Source organism: Clavelina lepadiformis, chromosome 5 (genome assembly GCF_947623445.1).
Source record: "Clavelina lepadiformis chromosome 5, kaClaLepa1.1, whole genome shotgun sequence".
Lineage (NCBI taxonomy): Eukaryota > Metazoa > Chordata > Ascidiacea > Aplousobranchia > Clavelinidae > Clavelina > Clavelina lepadiformis.
In genome coordinates this window covers 2261213-2279244 of record NC_135244.1, presented here as the reverse complement: position 1 = coordinate 2279244, position 18032 = coordinate 2261213, and the positions used below count along the sequence as shown (strand labels likewise).

The window sequence follows — 18032 nt, the reverse complement described above, 5'->3', positions numbered from 1 at the left end:
TGAAGCAAAATTCTGGTGTGCAAGGAAATATCGGTGTTAAACACTTATGTTGCAGTTTAAATCAGACCAAAAATTAGTGTCTCCTTTTTTTGGAGACACCGGTTTGCTCTGTTGTGCAATGCCGTTTTAGAAAAAAATGTTGGGTATTTTCTTGCCATACTCTGCAGTCTGGGCTGGTTGCAATACCTGACATGACTGCAGAAGGATTTCGTGTCAAGTCAATTCCGGTCCACTTAACGATGGTCAATTTAGCATTCGTTAATTAAATCCTGCAAGCTTGCATAGAAAGCTTGCACTGTCAAGTTCTATTTGTCAAAAGATGAAACTAAAGGGAATTTCACTGCACTTGCAATCTTTGTATGCATTTTTCTTTCTGACACGATTTTATGACGCCACGCCAGAAAGGCTGAAGTGGATATTTACAAAGTACTGATATTTTATTAGTTCAACGAAGTTCGTTTTTAAAACAAAAAATAGTACGCGAGCAAAATAATGGCAATATAATATGCGACTAGTTGTAGTAATAGGCCTATAGATATAGGGTAACTTCGTTATAATATGAGCATTGGTTGGAACAACTTTAATTTTTTTGTTTTCTAAAATGATTCTATTTAATTTTCCAAGATGAAGGTTGAAAATGTGACGACAATCGGATTAGCGGTTTTCAAGTTATGGGCAAAAACGTTTTTGACCACTAGGTGGCTTCAAATGAAAGAGCAATAAACAAACTGTAATATGTCGAGATCCGCTCATTGTATGTGGATACTTTTTTGATACTTTTTTTTTTTACCTCCATGTTTCAGGGATGGGCTTTTTATTTATCTACATGAAAATGAGCTACAACCTTACTTTTTGAGTTAAAAATTTTTGACCCCCTAACTTTAAAAATGAAAAGTTTGGCCAAATTTTAGGGGTTTGTCTCCAATTGGCCAACCCCTAAAATTTGTATAGGCGTATGTCATGTGTTTAAGTTTGATGGTTTTGTAATTGTTGCATAAAAGTCGTTGATATATTTAGTTGGTTTATAAAAAGTGTAAATAAAATAAAGTGTGAAAAATGGAAGTATGACATCTGCTACCAATGCCATGCAATCCCCTGTTAAGAATGGAGAACGTCGTGGTGCAATCACGAACTATGAATACCAAACTTTGGAAGAGATTAGTCAGATACCTCACAATGCAAGTAGCGTTAAAAGGACACACAACGTCTTTGGTGTTGTAATAGACCACAGACCTGTTGAAAAATCCAAAGGATCAGGTGATTACTAAACTTCCTTATCAAATATTTGTGGTCATGATATTGATTTCAAAGTTGTAGTAATGTTATTGGCAGTATGAGGCACGCATGTATTTCAATAAAAATATTTCTAGAGCTCTTTATAGGGTCAAATTAGATGCCAGGTTGCTGGAATATCGGATGTGGTTTATTTCTTATTGTATTTTAAACCATGAACATGTTTAAACAATCATCACAATGGTGATTGTAAAAAGTTAATGTTGCACATAAGATTCTCAGGTAACTGATATTCTCTTCATTATTTGTTTCAGATTTTTACAGTATTTTGCGCATTGTTGATCCCACGTTGTGTACAGGAGAAGGCGTAAAAGTGACCTTGTTCCATAGAGACGACAACTTTTTTCCAAAGGTGTTTAAATCGGTTTCTTTATAAAATTTATATAATTATTATGAGTGAGAACAGTTTCTTAATAATTGTTATAAATACTAACATTTGACAATGTGTAAAGTTGTTCTTATTGTATATGCTGGCATAAAAGACCCATTTTTACTTGCTTGCAGATTAACCAGTGGGATATTGTTCGCCTGCACAGAGTAAAATCTTCGCTATTCAATGGTCAGCTTTCATTGATAAGCACACATGGTTGGTCGTGGATAATATGGTCTGGAAAGGTTTGTTAAATTATGCCATATCTGGATAATGCATTATTGACAACTCAGACTTTTTTCATGTTAAAGTAAAGTAACATCAAGTAATTGCAATTTGAACTAAACCATTGTGACATCATCTACAACAGCCTGATCAAAATAATCAAGATGATTTCCAAACCCCCTCATTGACGTGCACCATTGTGGAAAGCGATAAGACAAAGATCAGGGAGTTAAGGCGATGGATTACCAAAGAAGGTTTCATGGAACTAGACCAGGCACAAAATGAGTACGGAAACGATAACGATCAAAAACTTGAAAATGTCGTTCCTGGCAGTTTCTTTAATATAATATGTCAGGTGATTTGCTGACATACTTAGTTTTTATCACTCAATGTGTTTAGCCTATATATTTTTTGTCATGTATAGGGTGTACATTGTTTTAGTTGTCTATTTATCCCAGTGTTTTGCAATGTGAGACATGGGGATTCACGTTACAGTATGTTACCACGTTCTTAACTTTACACTTTTCCATTTGAACAAAAGAACACAGTACAAATATAGGCTAGAAATTTGTTCACAAGTAATTTTTTGGCGAAAATGCCTATGTCATGTTATTAATATTTTCGTGAAAAAAGTGAAAAGCGTTTTTAGGGAGTTAGTTATCACACGCTTCATTCAATCAATGTTAAGAAAATAAGATCAGTAAAGCAGATAGGCGGTAATGTAACCGGTTCACTACAGTCAAGTAGTGAATCCAGGGCTGGTTTTTGGCTCAGATTTTATTTGTTGAAATACTTTACTGTTTAAGGTACTGTTTAATCTTTTCTCGGCCCGTTTTTGTGTGTAATGATGCACAGAAAGCTGCAAATTAACTAAAAAGTGTGCGCATTAACCCACACCAAGGTGACACCCTGACTATGACAACTCATTAACAACTTTCTGAGTAATAATTTTTTTGAACCCGGAGGTATCTGTCAATTTATCTGGTTTTGCACAAACCAGGGGGGTTAATGCGGAGTCGCATGGGATAGCATAGTTGAAAAACATTGATCTGTTGTAAACATTTAAGTTAATTAGGAATTAAATTGACAGTCGTTGAATTTCAAGCTTTATCATGCAGGTCACAGGCATGGTGAAAGTCCGTGACAACTTTGTTTGTTTGAAAGTATGGGACGCCACCCTGCCGCACCATCGAATCGAATCGCCTGATTTTGAGGTTACTGTCATTACGATATTACATTTGTCACTTCACTTATTCACAAGAACTTTTAAACTTTTTGTTCTTCGGGATAGGGATGTGTGATGGAGACACTGTCATGTATGCAAGCAATTGATGATTATATGGTGGATGTGGGCATTTTTGACAACCATGTTAACACTGTTGAAGAGGAAGAAATATTTCTAGGTGAGTCGCTAAGTGGATTTTGACCCAGTTTTTTGTAAATTTACCTTGCCACATCAGCGCCCCACAACAGACAGTTTCCAGGATGTGAAAATTGCGTGACACCGTGTAATTCTTTCTTTGCAGGTAGTTTCGTTCGTATTCGTAATCTTCATGCCTATGTCAAAAGCAGAAATGTTGACAGTGCCGCTGTTAACATGGAACTGAATTTGCATGGTGGCATCACTTTCAATCGAGGAATAGTCTCACTGGATGAAGGAAGTGACTGCGTGGAAAATCTGAAAGAGTAAGCTTCCATTTACGAGAACCAGTACATGAGAACTAAGGCAAAGTTAGAAGAAATGCCGAGAAGATTAAGTCATCCTACGCAAAAGCAGCGATTAAAATATTTGGATCTACTCTAGCTCTGGTGTTTTTGCTTCAAATTAGTGAAGTATTTGAGACGGCATTCCTCCGTTTCAGAGAGATGACAAACATCATAAGCAAACTGAAGCCTGACGACACATCGTTGGATTCTGATATCAATAGAATTGCATTAAATGGAGACTTCTCGCTGCTTGCTTCGGACTCACCAACTCCAATGGAGGAAGCAGAAGTTGTGAGCGAAAGTCGTGATTATCGGTCGGAAGCTCTGAGCGATATTCCATCAACATCTAAGCTTCACCGTGAATCAATATCACCAAATAAACGTAGAAAGATGAACAGTGATACAGGTGAGGTGATCACAATTCATGTTTCAATGTGTTGTAAACTTGTAACTTAATTGCAGCTGTTGCAACAGATATACCTGTTCTATATCCAGTTATGCAGCAAAATTGTGGCAGTAAATTAACAGCACTTGACTTGTTAGCAATAATTAAGATGAATATTTTGTTGGTTCCTTGTGTTTCTTATTATATATTTTGTTTTTCTTTCTTAGGGAGCATTTGTTCTTCAAGATCATCAGATGTCTTTGAAACTCCTCCAGAGAGGTCAAGTTTCAACAATTTGCGGGCAAATTCGAAACAAATGGTTGGACCACCTAGTGCCGTGAAAACTTCCGCCACATTTGAGATTCAGATCAACGCAGCAGACGTAAACTTTTTATTTTCTAAATGCACATCATGTGAGATAATGTCCTATCATATGATTTTGTCTTTGATAATGTTTACTGTTCACCATTTCATTTCTCGATCATTTATTTGAATTTTGGTGAAAAGCTGAGTTAGATTTAAGTGAGAGCAGTTGGCATGTTGCTATAACACTGCTGGCACATACCCAGAAACCATGCAAAAATCATCCTACAGGTTTTTAAACAACTATTTATTCATCTGTGCACATAGAGCCCTGAACCCGAGGATACATTAAACATGTTAACTTCAATGGATAAAGGGTTTACACTCAACCACCAAACACACGACTCCCCTTCAACGACGGTCAGTGGAGGTGTTCTGGAAAAACCGCAGCAGCACGAGTCAACTCACGTGAATGAAGAGTCACTAAAATCCACCTCTACATCTTTTCCACACGATAGTAATGAAGTCCAAGTTCAACATCATTTAAATAACGAAGAAGAGTCACAAGATGAGTCTCAAAATGGTGCGCTTCGTTGTCAACAGGAGTCAGCCACAGGTTCATTGTTTTATGTTTCTATGATGTCGATGCCTTACGTGGAAACAGTTGAATAATTTTACCGCTGTGGTAAATAGCTCAGTTTGAGTTTACGTAAATTAAATATTATACCTATTACTATTTAATTCACACAAAACAATCTATTCATACTTGATCCAAATATCTCTGTCATCCCTGTAGTTTCTGTTATTGTGACATCACAATTAAGCGATGTATTTGCGTTTTAGTCACTTATTTTTGACAATAACTGCTTGACCACTCTAACATTCACCAGTGTATTCACTGACACTAATCTTTGATTTTAGGTCAAACTATATTCGGACTTGCCTCTCACTTTAAAATTTACATAGCAAGCTTGATGGTTTTTTTATTTCGATTTACAGTTGTGTTTGGCGAAGACTCACCCATAAAAATTAGCAGCTTAAAAGATGTGGGACTAACTGAAGTGCCTATCTGCCAGTCTAAGATGTTTCGAATAAGAGCAAAGATATTTCGTTCACCAAAGAAACATTACGTTTATCATTATTGCCCTACCACTAATTTAAAGTAAGTGGTTTGAGTGAAGTCTAAATGCTCTGATGCTTGGCGTTGTTTTGCAGAAGTTGTTAGTTTTTTATGTTATGAGAAATAATGTTTTTATTGTCAAAATAGGCGTTATTTAGGAAATTGGAAAAGTACTCAAAGAGTGTTTACCTCTGCTAAGGATGCAGAATACTCACATGCGGTGTTTGTCATAATGCAGCATTTCCACATTGCAATTAGTTATCGCTTTCATTTTTCCCAACCATTGTTCCGCAGCATAAAAGTGTATCGTAAAAAATGTCAAAACATGGAAGAATATCCAATTTCACCTGACTTCATTGTAGGCTTAACTGGATTATAATGAAGTTTGGCCTATGTACTAGTTTTTGGGACATTTTTGTTTAGTGTATTTCTGCTGTGTGATTTTTCTAAAGTAGAATACCTGTCGTGGCTAAAGAAAAGATAGGAAAACACTGACAAATGCTGCATATGCCAGTAGCTGGAGCAAAAAGATAATTGGCGAGCACTAAGCAATCGAAAGTGAATTGTGAAAGTGTTGGAAAAGCTTGCCAGGAACCAATACAAGTTGGGAACCATTGCGTTGCTGTATTGCGCAGCTTAAAATTAATTTAACGTCCGCCAATTCAATATTTATTTGGTGTGGCATATGACTTGTATAAGGGTGGCCCATAACTGTTTGTTGTGCTTATTTGTGTGATCTGTAAAAATGTGCGGCTTAAAATCGCAAAAATGGAGTATGTTAGGCCTGCCTATGCTGGCTTGCTTCAGTACGTTTAATGAATAGGAGAAACACTGATATCTTACAGTCATCGCACATTTTTTACTTATTGCAGTTAGTGAGCATAAACAGCTTGAATGTTTGCTTTTTTTCCACTTTGAAAACGTTTTAATGGTGGTCGCCGACCAAACCTGCCCTGGGTAATCACATAATGTACAACAAATTTCACCTGACACCTCTGTTTCTCACAGAGAAGGTGACATAACTTGAGACGGCTTTTTTGCCCATAGCTTCACCCATGGTAGATTTAGTTAGTAACCCCATTATTTGATCAGCTCTTCCCTGTATCATAACCAAAGTGCACCGAAAATTTGATCAAAATCACATGGCAAGTATATGAGTAATGTTCCATACAGACATGCGCTTGGCAAGCAGTAACCGATAAGTGACGATAGAAAGATTAGGAGAGAATTATTTTTTGTTAAAACTTCATTGATTTTCAAAAACCATGAGGTGGCTGTTTTTCAGCATCCCCGCCTCAAACGACGGAGAAAATCTAAAAATTCCAGATGAAATCCACAAGTCTTTAAAATTGTGGCGAAAATATTCTGGGATAGAAGCGGAGAGCAACGACAGCAAATCAGAAGATGAAGACAATGCAGTGGATGAAGAGTTGGGGACACAGTGGGTTTTTCCAGGCGAGAAAGAAGAAAGATCGTGAGCGAATATATTTTGTGAAATCGTGTTTTGTTACAGTCAAGGCAACAAGTGCAGTAATCAGATTTATTTACAATTTGCCAGTTTAACTTGTAAATAAATACAATTCCTGCACTTCTTGCCTCCAATCCTTACTACATTGCATTCTCTCGTGTCGTGTATTGCCGTTCATTAGTGATAAACTGCTAAATTGCTCTGTATTTTCTTGTGTTTGTAAAGTTTAAAAGTCGTGGATAGATTAACAAAACTAATAGCTTGGCAAACTCCAAGATCTCGATAATCATGGTAAGTGCTTTTATGCAAGTGGTTCATTTAGTGGTCAGTCATTTTGAACTTTAATACCACCATCTCTTCTAGCCTAAAACTATAGCATTCACTATGACTTGCAGCAAAGCGCTTTCCGATATTCGTAGAATCCCACCTAAAGCGAGTATTTTTGCTCAACTTCATTTGTTCATAATGATGCCTGATTTGTTCCAGCATGATACGCACTGTGACCCATTCATGCGTGAAGGATAACAGCCACTGGGAGCAGTTTATCAAGAACTCTGACATCATGAGGAAACGAAGAAGAGGAAACAGCAAGTTCACGATCTTGTATTTAAAGGTCACCATCCTATAATGCATTCTTGTCTTACGTTTGTTCATTGGGAGTTTAAATAAGAAATATTTTGCAGAACCCGCAGCACGATTCTGACTTGAAGACGCTCAGCAAAACCTGCAACACTAATAGAGTGATAAAATTCAGAACAAAAGACGCTTTGACCTCAAATAGTATTCCTCCTGTTGCTTATCAAGATGGGATTTATTATTACTGGTAGGTCTGCAGCAACATTTTTTAAGTTCCTGTTATGATACAAGTATAGTACGATAGAATATGCATCTATGCACTATGCATACTATACTTATCCGTTATATGCGAGCTCTACAGTAATTGCCATTACAAAACTACAATGCAATGTGAGATTAATATCTACAACCAATATTTTAAGGCGCTATTTAGACCGAAACAGCGTCTTAAAATTAACTTTTACTACAGTGGAAAAGTAGCAATTTATCTTTAAAAGTCGTGTTCTCTTAAAGTACTTTAGCGGGACGTCTCCAAAGTGAAATCTTAAAAAAACTGTCTACAATCTATTACCCACGTAATGTGGCAGGGTAAATTTTTGTTCCGTTGCAGCTCGCCTGCCTGTGTTGGAGATCCCTCGGTACCAAGCATCGCTAAAGAAGCGGATCAGTTTGATGCCAAGAAGCCTCTGTGGGCTCTCGAGTGTCCTGCCCTTAGGATTCTGTACAACATAAAACTCCTCCTTGAAGATGATACAGATGCAATTGAAGTCTCCATTAAGGGGAATTCTGCTGTGAGTAGGAGACGGTTGGATTCTATAAATAATAATTTGTTTAGAATTATCACAATTTTGTTTTTATTTTAGGCTAGTCCCATTTTGATAAAATTGAAGCTCTTTGAATGAAATGTTTAGGTTGAATTTTTCAACGGAATTACTCCGGCCCAATTCCTCTTGAATTCAGACGGATGCGCAGATTTGATCCGAGAAGAACTTAAAGTCATCACTTCTTCATCCAAAGATCAAAAAGACTCTTCATGGGTTGAAATGATTATCGAGAAGAGATCTCGTAAACCTGTACAAGGGGAAGCACCTGTCGTCTTGTATGACGTCATAAACACCCGGTTACGTCTATGGTGAAGTTACCATTTGTTTTCCTTGCTTATCAAACACTGCCATATATCGGTGATCAAAGAGCTTCTGATGATCTTCACTTAGTATTTTGTTTAGTCAGCAAATCACTGCTTTGTCTTTCGCATGCTGCTTGCATTCTACCTTCAATTGTTGAGTTTTATTGTTTCAAAAAATTGAATTCTTTTCAATAGAAATAACTTTGCCTTCTTTGCGTGGTGTGTGCAGCACGCTTCTGTCAAAGTAAATTCCTATAGACAGACGCTGGCGAAAGAGTTGCGGGCACCTGTAGTTTCTTGGCTTCATGCGACTAACTCGGACAAAAGTTTTGCTTGAGTGAAAAGCGTTGGCAACATCTTTCGCTTTCGAAGCCTAACCGCTTAGTTTACCGCTTGCAAAGGAATCGTGATAAATTTTGAGCTATTACTGCCGTACTAAAGTTACTGTTTTGAAATAGCTTACTCAGTTGTAATATAATATCTATAAAAGTAACCTAATTAGCCTCCATGGTGTGGTGGTCGATAGTTCAGAGCAGCAAAGGTTTTCAATAAGTTGATTTTTTGCGCGACTCAGATGAAACAGTGGCTGACGACCGAAATGTTTTTGTGAGTCCTCATTAAAGACATTTTATGCGCCATTGTATTTACGTTTATTTCGCCACACTACGTCAAACCACAAGTTGTTTTGGCAAAGTTTTACAGGAGATAAATTTTTGAGAAAAAGTAAAACTTGAACGATGAAATTTTTAAACTGAAATGAATACATGCTTTTCATTTCCAATAAGCGGAATAATCTGCTTCTTAAGTAGGGGCTTCCCGTGTTACCATCTAATCAGAAAGATGAAAACAAGAATTGGTTTTGGACCCCAGGTTTTTTGAAGTGCTTTTAATCCGATTTGCAGAGTTGGGTCAGGCACCCTGGCGTTTTTCCATGAGATTAATTTCGGTTAGCACTTATATAAGGTTTATGGGCTCCACCATTAAACTGCAATTTGTGGCTCAAGTCTAGGTCAAAAGCCCAACTCAACAATTTTGAGTGCTGTAGTAGTTGCTGTAGTTCCTGTTTTTAGCAAGACCTGTTGTGCGCCAAACAACTAAAAATAACAAGTACGGGTGCACAAAAATGGTTGGACGCACCGAAAGTGCGCAGTTACACAGTCACGCACGCAATCTCTAAATCAATTGAAAGTTGGGGTCTAGTGCACAACCACAGGATGTGTTTTTATACTAGACCCCAGCTACTCAAATTGTGCCGTCATCTGGAGTGCACTTCTCAACTAGACCCTAGAATTGAATGTACACAAATTTTGTAACGCACCTAAAATGAGCCACTGTAGCTCATTGAAAACATATGACTATTGTGACATCAAAACACAACGTGCCTATATGCCAAACTCTGCAGTGTGGAGGGCTGGTATTGCATAGAATAATTATCGAGTTGTAGATTTGTTTAACTTATAGCGGTACACGTAAGTTGAAGAAGTTTAAAGATAAATATTCTGAAACCATACCATATATACATATTATATATGTACACTGTAGTATTGGTACTTGCAGATATTCCAGACAATAGACATTCTAGATTAAAACTAAAAGCATGACAAAAATAGAAGTACATTTTTCTGGCCGAGAAAAACCAATTTACAAGCCTGGGGAGAAGGTTGAAGGAGAGGTCACGGTGGATAACGCTGAAAAAATAAAATCAAAAGGTGAGAAGATCTAAGTAATAATTTATTTTTTATCGATTCAACTTCTAATAGGCTTTGTTAGTAGAAATCACCATTGATAGCAGGATTTTACCTGAAACCTTTTTAAATTAGTCAATTTTTTGCAGGAATTACCATTCGTTTCCGCGGAAAATCCCACAATCGATGGTATGACTATGGTCGGCGTATGTATTTTGAAAAGAAAGAATTTTATGCAGACAACACCATGACTGTTTGGCCAGAAGGTATAAGTGTGATAACGTTGTAAATGTCTTACTTGCATTGCAAGAGAATTTAGTATCGATACTAGTAAGCTTTTATTTTAGCCGGAAAATCTGATGAATCTTTGGATGCTGGACATCATCGCTTCTCATTTTCATTTCTACTTCCTGAAAATGTTCCTTGCACATTCGAAGGTGACATTTTGTGATTCTTGGCTTGTTTTTTTGTAGTGAAACTGAACAGGTTCTATTTGAAATGAAGTAATTTTTGTGGTAAATTTAATAAGCTATACCAACTGTTAAGTTGTGTAACTGTTTATGTTGCTGTGGGAAATGCAGTTCCAATAATATCTGGCTAAAAGTCAACTTATTTGATAACTTTTGTGTATGTGACATGTTAGCAGAATAATTTTTACATTTAATTTGACACCTCTTCAAAATTATCTATATCGCAAATACTGTTTTGTTTTTTGTCGAACTCCTATGCAGTTTAACATGATAAAAACAGAGCTTATTTGTTTTTTAGGAGTTGTGGGTTGGGTGCGATATGGAATTTACGTTACGATTGACGTGCCATTTCGCAAAGACATAAAAACCTTAGCATGTTTCCATGTCCTTCCAAAAGCTGACCTCAATCAGGATGAAAGAGCCAAGGTATGATTTTAAACACCTTTTGTGATGATGTTTTTGAAAAAAAACTATGAGTAATTCTGTCAAATTCTATTTGCACGCGTTGGTAATTTGGAGTCATGTTTTAAGAAACTGGTTTAAGGAAAGTGAATTTACAGAACACACTCACACAATGAATGACTTCACATTTTTCACAGCTGTTTTACGAATGATTCCACATTTCTTTTTCAAAATAATACAGATACCTCCCAAAAAGGAGGTTGAAACAGAGGTTGGCTTACTGAGTCCAAAACCTGTAAAAATTTTAGCGCTGTGCAACAAAGGTGGATACGTGCCAGGGGAAACCATTGACATCACACTTGACATCGACAACAAAAGCAACGATAATTTGTCTATGGCCAAAGTTTGGCTCGAACAGGTCGGAAATTATTTTTGACATTTTATGTTACCTTGATAAGTTTTAAGCATTATATGAAAATAAATTCCTGATTTCGTTCTTAGTTGGTTAAACTAATTTGGTTTTTGGATATGTAAATTGTCTTACGATATTGATACATGGAAATCTGTAGCGTTGATAGATAGAAATATAATATTTTGTTGGAATAGAAATCAAAATTTACTGGAACATTTAACCACAAGTTTGTAAAGAAAAGCAACGTTGCAAAACTCAAGGAAAAGCCAACCATAGGGAGTGGGTCATAAAATCTCGGATAAGTTTAATTTGTTTGGTTTGTGTTTAGTGCCTTTGTGTTGCATTACAACTATTTTTATAGTTGTTCGCTTAGCTTGTTTAAGTGCTACTATGGTTAAAATCTTTAAAATGTTTAGTTTGCTTTGATGATGTTTTTATTGGATTAGACATTTTTACATGTCAATGCTTGTTATCACTTTTTCTCATTGTGTCAAAGGTCATAGTCAAGGTCGGTGGAAAGCGAAGATCAGCGTACCCAGCATACCCCCGTCTGACCTACCTGGGTGCAGCATTATAGACCTCAAGTTTCGTCTCCAGGTAAAACGTACTGTATGTTTTACATTCGCTATACCCTGTACAGCTGTACAGTCTATACTACAATTTACTAGAGTTACCAATTTACCATCGTCTTGTTTATTTTCACAGCCTTAGTTGACTTAAATTCATTAGCAACAGATTGACAGTTGCTCATTAATAAATAAAAAATATTGTCATTTTTATTTTTTATGTTTTTATGTGGTAGAATTTGTGACATGAGCGTCTAAATGAAATCTTTTTAGTTTGAAGTAAAAATTGGAAAGCGAATCAGTTTCAAGCTCCCTGTCATAATAGGCACCGTTCCATTGGACACGCGCAGTGGTAAAGTTAAAATTAGATCGTTGTATTCGGATTTATACTGCCATATACTATGTATACATTTATACTATTTAATTGAAGAAGTTAAAGATTCTTGGCATAAAAAGACATTTTGTTTAATCAATATAATCCCTCGTTCACAATAATCATTATATACAGTATAATCATTTATTAATGCAAAAGTTACCATATGTCCCGCTTTTTTTGTTTTTAGTTTTTAAAGTATATTTTAGAAAAAGATGATCCAGTGTAACATAAATGCGTTAAGTCACTCAATGATTAAACCTGGCTATTTTTCGACCAACTTTTTCTTCTGTTTGATTTGTTATTGTACTGTTTTGTGATTCCTGCATGCAAGATGCATACACTATGATTTCAAAATTCAAGTAGTTGTTCAATTTGCTTTAAAAGTCATGTCAAGCCCGTAACAAAACTCAATGCATTAAAAAAAATTTCGTACCATGCCTTTACTTTCATTGCAATGAAAAAAGGAACAAGAAATCGGCAAATTTTTAATGCTTGCTGATCTACTGATTTCCAGAGAGCTTCGGTCTCCCATCCTACCAGGAAAGCGTGTTTGGATCGGTTGATGTCAAAGATAAAGATGAGGAGGAGGAACACTTCACGGGAAACACGGTTTTCACTCCACTTTACACTTTCTACGATCTCCGACAGTCTCTCCTACAGGAAGGAAATCACTAGGATTTTTGCGCTTGTCAAGTGCAACTGGTATAGAAATTAGCTCTGTATGTTGCAGTATTGCGCTTTATTTTCACCTAGCGGATTGTACTTTGACGTTTTATTACCACTAGGTGCCAACGTAGTGCAAATTCAGTGCAAGTTAAGAAAGTTAAAAATTGCAGATATTGTTAGTTTTATATATGCACATTGCACAGCACACAGAACATTAAGCTATATGTTACTTACGCAACCATTTAAGTTCTCATTTTTTACAATTATGCAAAAATTTGTGACAAATTCTGCTTTCTTTCAAAGCAATTTGTGTGTTTATGAACATCATGCAGATGAAAACGGTTTGCAGAAAAAAATTAATCAGTTACTTTTGCTCTTGCTGCAAAAACACCATTTTAGGATTTTTCGCCGGAATGTTTGTTTTGCATTCCCGTAATTTACCCATGAAATGTTATATCTGTGGCTTTGTATACTATGGTACGAAAAACAACATTTATACAGCACTTTGCTGTAATTGTAAGGGGAGACGTACCATCTGTTATTTCCATTTTTTGTTTTTTCTGTTGTCAAATACAACAGAACAGACAGTTGTGTTAACAACTGCTACACACACCAGTTACTAGATAAGTTGGCATCAACCCCAACCGGTCAGATTCAAGTTACGTACTTTGCGGCGAGTTTACTGAAATTTATTCGCGTACTTTTTTGTCCAAATGCAATTTGTTACTTCGTGGTACTTTACATTGATAATTTCGCACTTTTAATTGTCATTTTCAAATATTATTGCTGCTGATTTCATTTGTGACGTAATTCGAGATTGTCTGTACGTTTGTTAATTTTTGTATTAAAGAGATTTGCACTTGACCCGCTAATTACTATCATGCCTAAAATTGCAATGTATCCGTTTCTAAAATAAAAGCATAGGCACCAGCGTCTTGTTTTATCATCATCTTGTTAAGTTACTGCTGAGGGTGGTGAGAAAATCGCATTTTACTCACAGTTCGGGTCGTAAAAAGTCTATAATGTGGTTGTGTAAACCGGCACCGGTAAAAAACGCACAAAATTAAGACAAGTGCGATCGACGAATTGTGCTAATACTTCATATAACCAGTTTTGTCATAACAACACTTGGAACGTTCTCCAAGCATTCGGCCACTGCTTCATCAATGAATTATTGATGAGCTCTTCGACGCATGCCCACCTTTCTATGACGTCACAAAAGGAAAGAATACGATTAATAACGAAGGTTTAAGGAGGTTAAACCGCAGGAAAAGATTGGTAGAGTAGTGCTGTGCTGTTTTGTGACCCAACAGTGTAGGCCCGTGTGGCAGGCATCACTTGCTTTTGCACGAGCATTCATCGGAGTTAGACAGTTCAGTTACGATCAGTAAGCAACTTATACTGCATTAGAGCTTCGAGAGGCAAGACTTATCTAGCCTATATATAGGCTCACCATAATTTTGTGGCTTAAAAGCGGGACGCTTTCGACATATGACGTCACAATAACATTTTTATCGAATACAATGAAATAAATAACAAAAAAGATCACGAATTCTTCTTCAAGAAGTACCGGTGCGCTACACAGCAAAAACAATAATAAGAATATGCTAATGTTCGTGTATGGCTTCTATGCGGTATGCCTATGCTGGCTGACTGAATGCCAAACCGGGACGTTTGGCCGACCGATCGGGACGCCGGGACAAGACGTTAAAAAGGGGGACTGTCCCGGCTAAAACGGGACGTATGGTAAGCCTACCTATATAGTTAGTGTGTAAAATACAAGTTCGTCCAAATATACAGAGCAGCAAAATTTACGATGGTTTCCAGCTTTTCTTAGCGAATTTTAAGCTGATTTTAGCTTAAATTTTAAGCTGGTGCTAGTTAGACTTGATTGGCCTATATGTGGATAGATTTATAATAAACAGTCGTTTTTGCGTTTAAAGTTTTAAATATTATGCTCTATACAGCACCTTTGGCCAGGGACATCGGTGAAATATATATCTTGATTCTTTTTGTGGGACAATTGACAACTTTTAGCGCAAAATATCTGTGTTGCAGACTGCAGTTGATATATGGCGCGTAAAGTGATTGAATTCAAATGATGACTCCTTATAAGCGGTTAAAGTACAGACTAAAGCTGTTTAATCAATACTTGCTTATCCTAATAGCTGTTTAGTTGCTTGTCCTTATAATAAGAATTGGCACAACTGCCAATAAAATTTTAACTGCAGGCCCAGCGTTCAGAAAAACAAAAATTCAAAACTGCCTTCTTGCAAATTCGTGCACAAGAAATGATTATTCCGAATTTGAGTTAATTAAGAACACGAAATGTCGCACACAGGGGGGCGCACTTTGGAACAATATTGAAACAATATTATCACCGCAGTAAGTTCAAATTAATCCGGTTTTTTCCACCAAAGCCATAAGTTCTAGCACCTTTTCCACACTTAAATAATCCCGCTGTTGATCTTAAGCAAATATTTTTGATTTTGTTGCCGTGTTAACCTCATTACTTTGATGAAATTAATTTAGGCGCTTGCGCAAAGGTACGTTAAAGTTAAAGGAAAGTGTCCAAGTTTATTCTTTTAAAAATAGTCGAAGACAACGAGATATGACGTTGATAGGTTTAGAAATAACCTGAGTGCAAATTCAACGGTGAGGAATTTTGGCAAACCCTTGAAGAAAGTCTTCTAAAAACGATTCTGAACTCGGTGTAACTTCACAAACCAGCCCGCTCGCTTTTCTGCGTCTGTTTTTTGTCATTTAAGTTGGGCGTCCAATTTCGAGGAGTCTTTTGTGCAGAAATGGTTTGGATTCCTCAGCAAAAGGTCGGTTTTTGCATTCTGGGAATAGCAAGCATTCCATTTCGTTTTGGGTACGTGAGCTATTCCAGCAATACATGATTGCTATCAAGCAAGGTTAATTGAAATCTTACCCTGGCTTAAAAGGTCGGACGTCATCCTGAAAACCGATGAATGAACGTAGACAAAGTAAGATCAAAACATGCTCATACTCAAGTAGATTCAAATCTATATCAATTGGACGCAAATAGTAATAAATTTGGTTTGGTTCTTGCTCTGTCATGATTGCAACCTTGGATTTTCGGTGTTTGCCCCAAAAAATTGAGGGCAAATTTCATCCCACTAAAGACAGTCGCAAACTGCACCATCGTATGAACTTAAGCATTCCGCTGTGATTGGCTGATTAGCCCCGACTAAATTACCACAGGCTTCACGGAAATTGTTGATGAAATACCGCTGTCGTGGGAAAAGGCAGCTAGCTTTTTGCTTATTTAATTTTCATTGTAAACGAATCGTCAACACTCAACTATTGTTACACTCTAATCATTGTGACTGGTGGCCGGCTTTCACTGTACTCGTTCGTGTACTTATAAGCCACTCTCTGTAAATTGACCCTCCCAAACAGCGCTTCGACTAAGTAGTTGAATTAATCAGCTACACACTCTCCATTTGCCCTTTTAAAATAGTTTAATGACGTCACAATGCTTTTTATTTACAAAAGCGCAAAAACCCTCGTCTTACGGACGAGGCGTTGTATTAATCATTGAAATCGCTAAAGCAGTATCCGATTTCAAGCCTATTCAAAAACGCTTTGAAGAAAATTGTGTTCTATCTGTTGTCGATGTAATTTGGTTTTTCTCCGTTTTCTACGCTTTCTTTTCAGTTCAACGTCATCCTTTTGATTATCGTCATCACTTCGTCATAAACGTACTTGATCAGCGAAATAGACGACAGAGTGAATTTAGACAAATGGGTTTCCGAATTTCGGCTGTACATGTCAATCGCGTGACGATTACCTGTATGAAGTGTCACTGTTTACATGCGAAAAGTACAATGCACTAGGAACCATGCAGAGTTGCAGACACACTTAGCGCTATTTTCTGGATTCGATTCACGACGTCTTTCCACTCTGAAGATTTTGAACAAAAGGTGTTCTCGATTGCGGGACAAGTAGCGTCAGAAAACCAATTGGGGTCAAAATATCGCTTCAATTTGATGTCTATTGTTCCCAGCGACGCTGTGCAAACATGACAGCAGGCTGACGGAAACAGAGCCAGCACTTTACGCTCGTCAGCCGAAACAGACTTGCCAAGATTGAATTGAAATTGATGCTTTATCGATCGAAGACCACTTCACAGCTGAAGAACGGCTGCAAAGAGAGTAGGGCTCGCAGACTAAGCTGTTTTAGGGGGAAGCAGCTTTTTTCCAAACAAAAGTTGGTTTAAAACGAGTTTATTTCGTAAAACTTGACAGATCCGAGGGCTTGTAGGATAAACAGAAAGTTTGATGAAACATTTTAGAGATTCTAAGTTTGTCTTGCACGTGGCATGCTGTTAGGTTTATTCAAACGTTGAACACGTGTTCTTTCAATGCTTTTGTTTAGTTTGGCGCCAGCTGTGCCCGAGACTGCCACGAGCCGATTATGTTGTAACAAGGCGTAATTGTTAGACAACAATAAAGATTATAACCCTAAGATCGTGCAGCCAATATCGAGCCAGCCCAACAAAGCCTATAATATTAAGTTTTGTAAATTACGTTCGACAAATGTCTTTTAGTTCAAGCGACCCGGGAAAAATGACGCAGATGACCCTTTTAATTGTTTGACAACGCCATGACTTTCCTTTTTATGTTACAATTTATGGAAGGACAGGGTCGGCAAGGTGCACCAGGTGTTTTTTCCTTTGTCCTGGCATTCCGACATTTCGCGGCGCGCGACTGTGCTTTGTTTAGTAAACAATCAACCCCAAAATGCATAATAGTCGCGAGAAGGCTTCGAAAATCATGGGTGGCAATGAGGAAACCATTACCCAGTTAAGACATCTGCTATTACCAAGTCTATTTTGGGGTAAAGTTGTTACGTA

At 37.1% G+C, this 18032-nt stretch overlaps 2 protein-coding genes across 2 annotated transcripts; both read left to right on the top strand.

Moving 5' to 3' along the window:
• Positions 1–960: 960 nt before the first annotated feature.
• On the top strand, positions 961–8784 carry LOC143460535 (uncharacterized). Its single transcript, XM_076958090.1, has 16 exons — positions 961–1257; positions 1548–1645; positions 1798–1908; positions 2034–2243; positions 3007–3102; positions 3180–3291; positions 3415–3574; positions 3751–4001; positions 4208–4362; positions 4611–4899; positions 5283–5445; positions 6689–6877; positions 7358–7484; positions 7555–7694; positions 8058–8238; positions 8359–8784. Exons 1-16 carry the CDS (start codon positions 1065–1067, stop codon positions 8581–8583), a joined length of 2700 nt encoding a protein of 899 aa, XP_076814205.1. The 5' UTR covers positions 961–1064; the 3' UTR covers positions 8584–8784.
• Positions 8785–10129: 1345 nt separating this feature from the next.
• On the top strand, positions 10130–14081 carry LOC143460941 (arrestin domain-containing protein 17-like). Its single transcript, XM_076958633.1, has 9 exons — positions 10130–10282; positions 10408–10524; positions 10606–10695; positions 11027–11154; positions 11372–11548; positions 11737–11821; positions 12039–12139; positions 12382–12460; positions 12999–14081. The coding sequence occupies exons 1-9, from the start codon at positions 10171–10173 to the stop codon at positions 13157–13159; spliced, it is 1050 nt and encodes a 349-aa protein (XP_076814748.1). The 5' UTR covers positions 10130–10170; the 3' UTR covers positions 13160–14081.
• The last annotated feature ends 3951 nt before the right edge of the window (positions 14082–18032 follow it).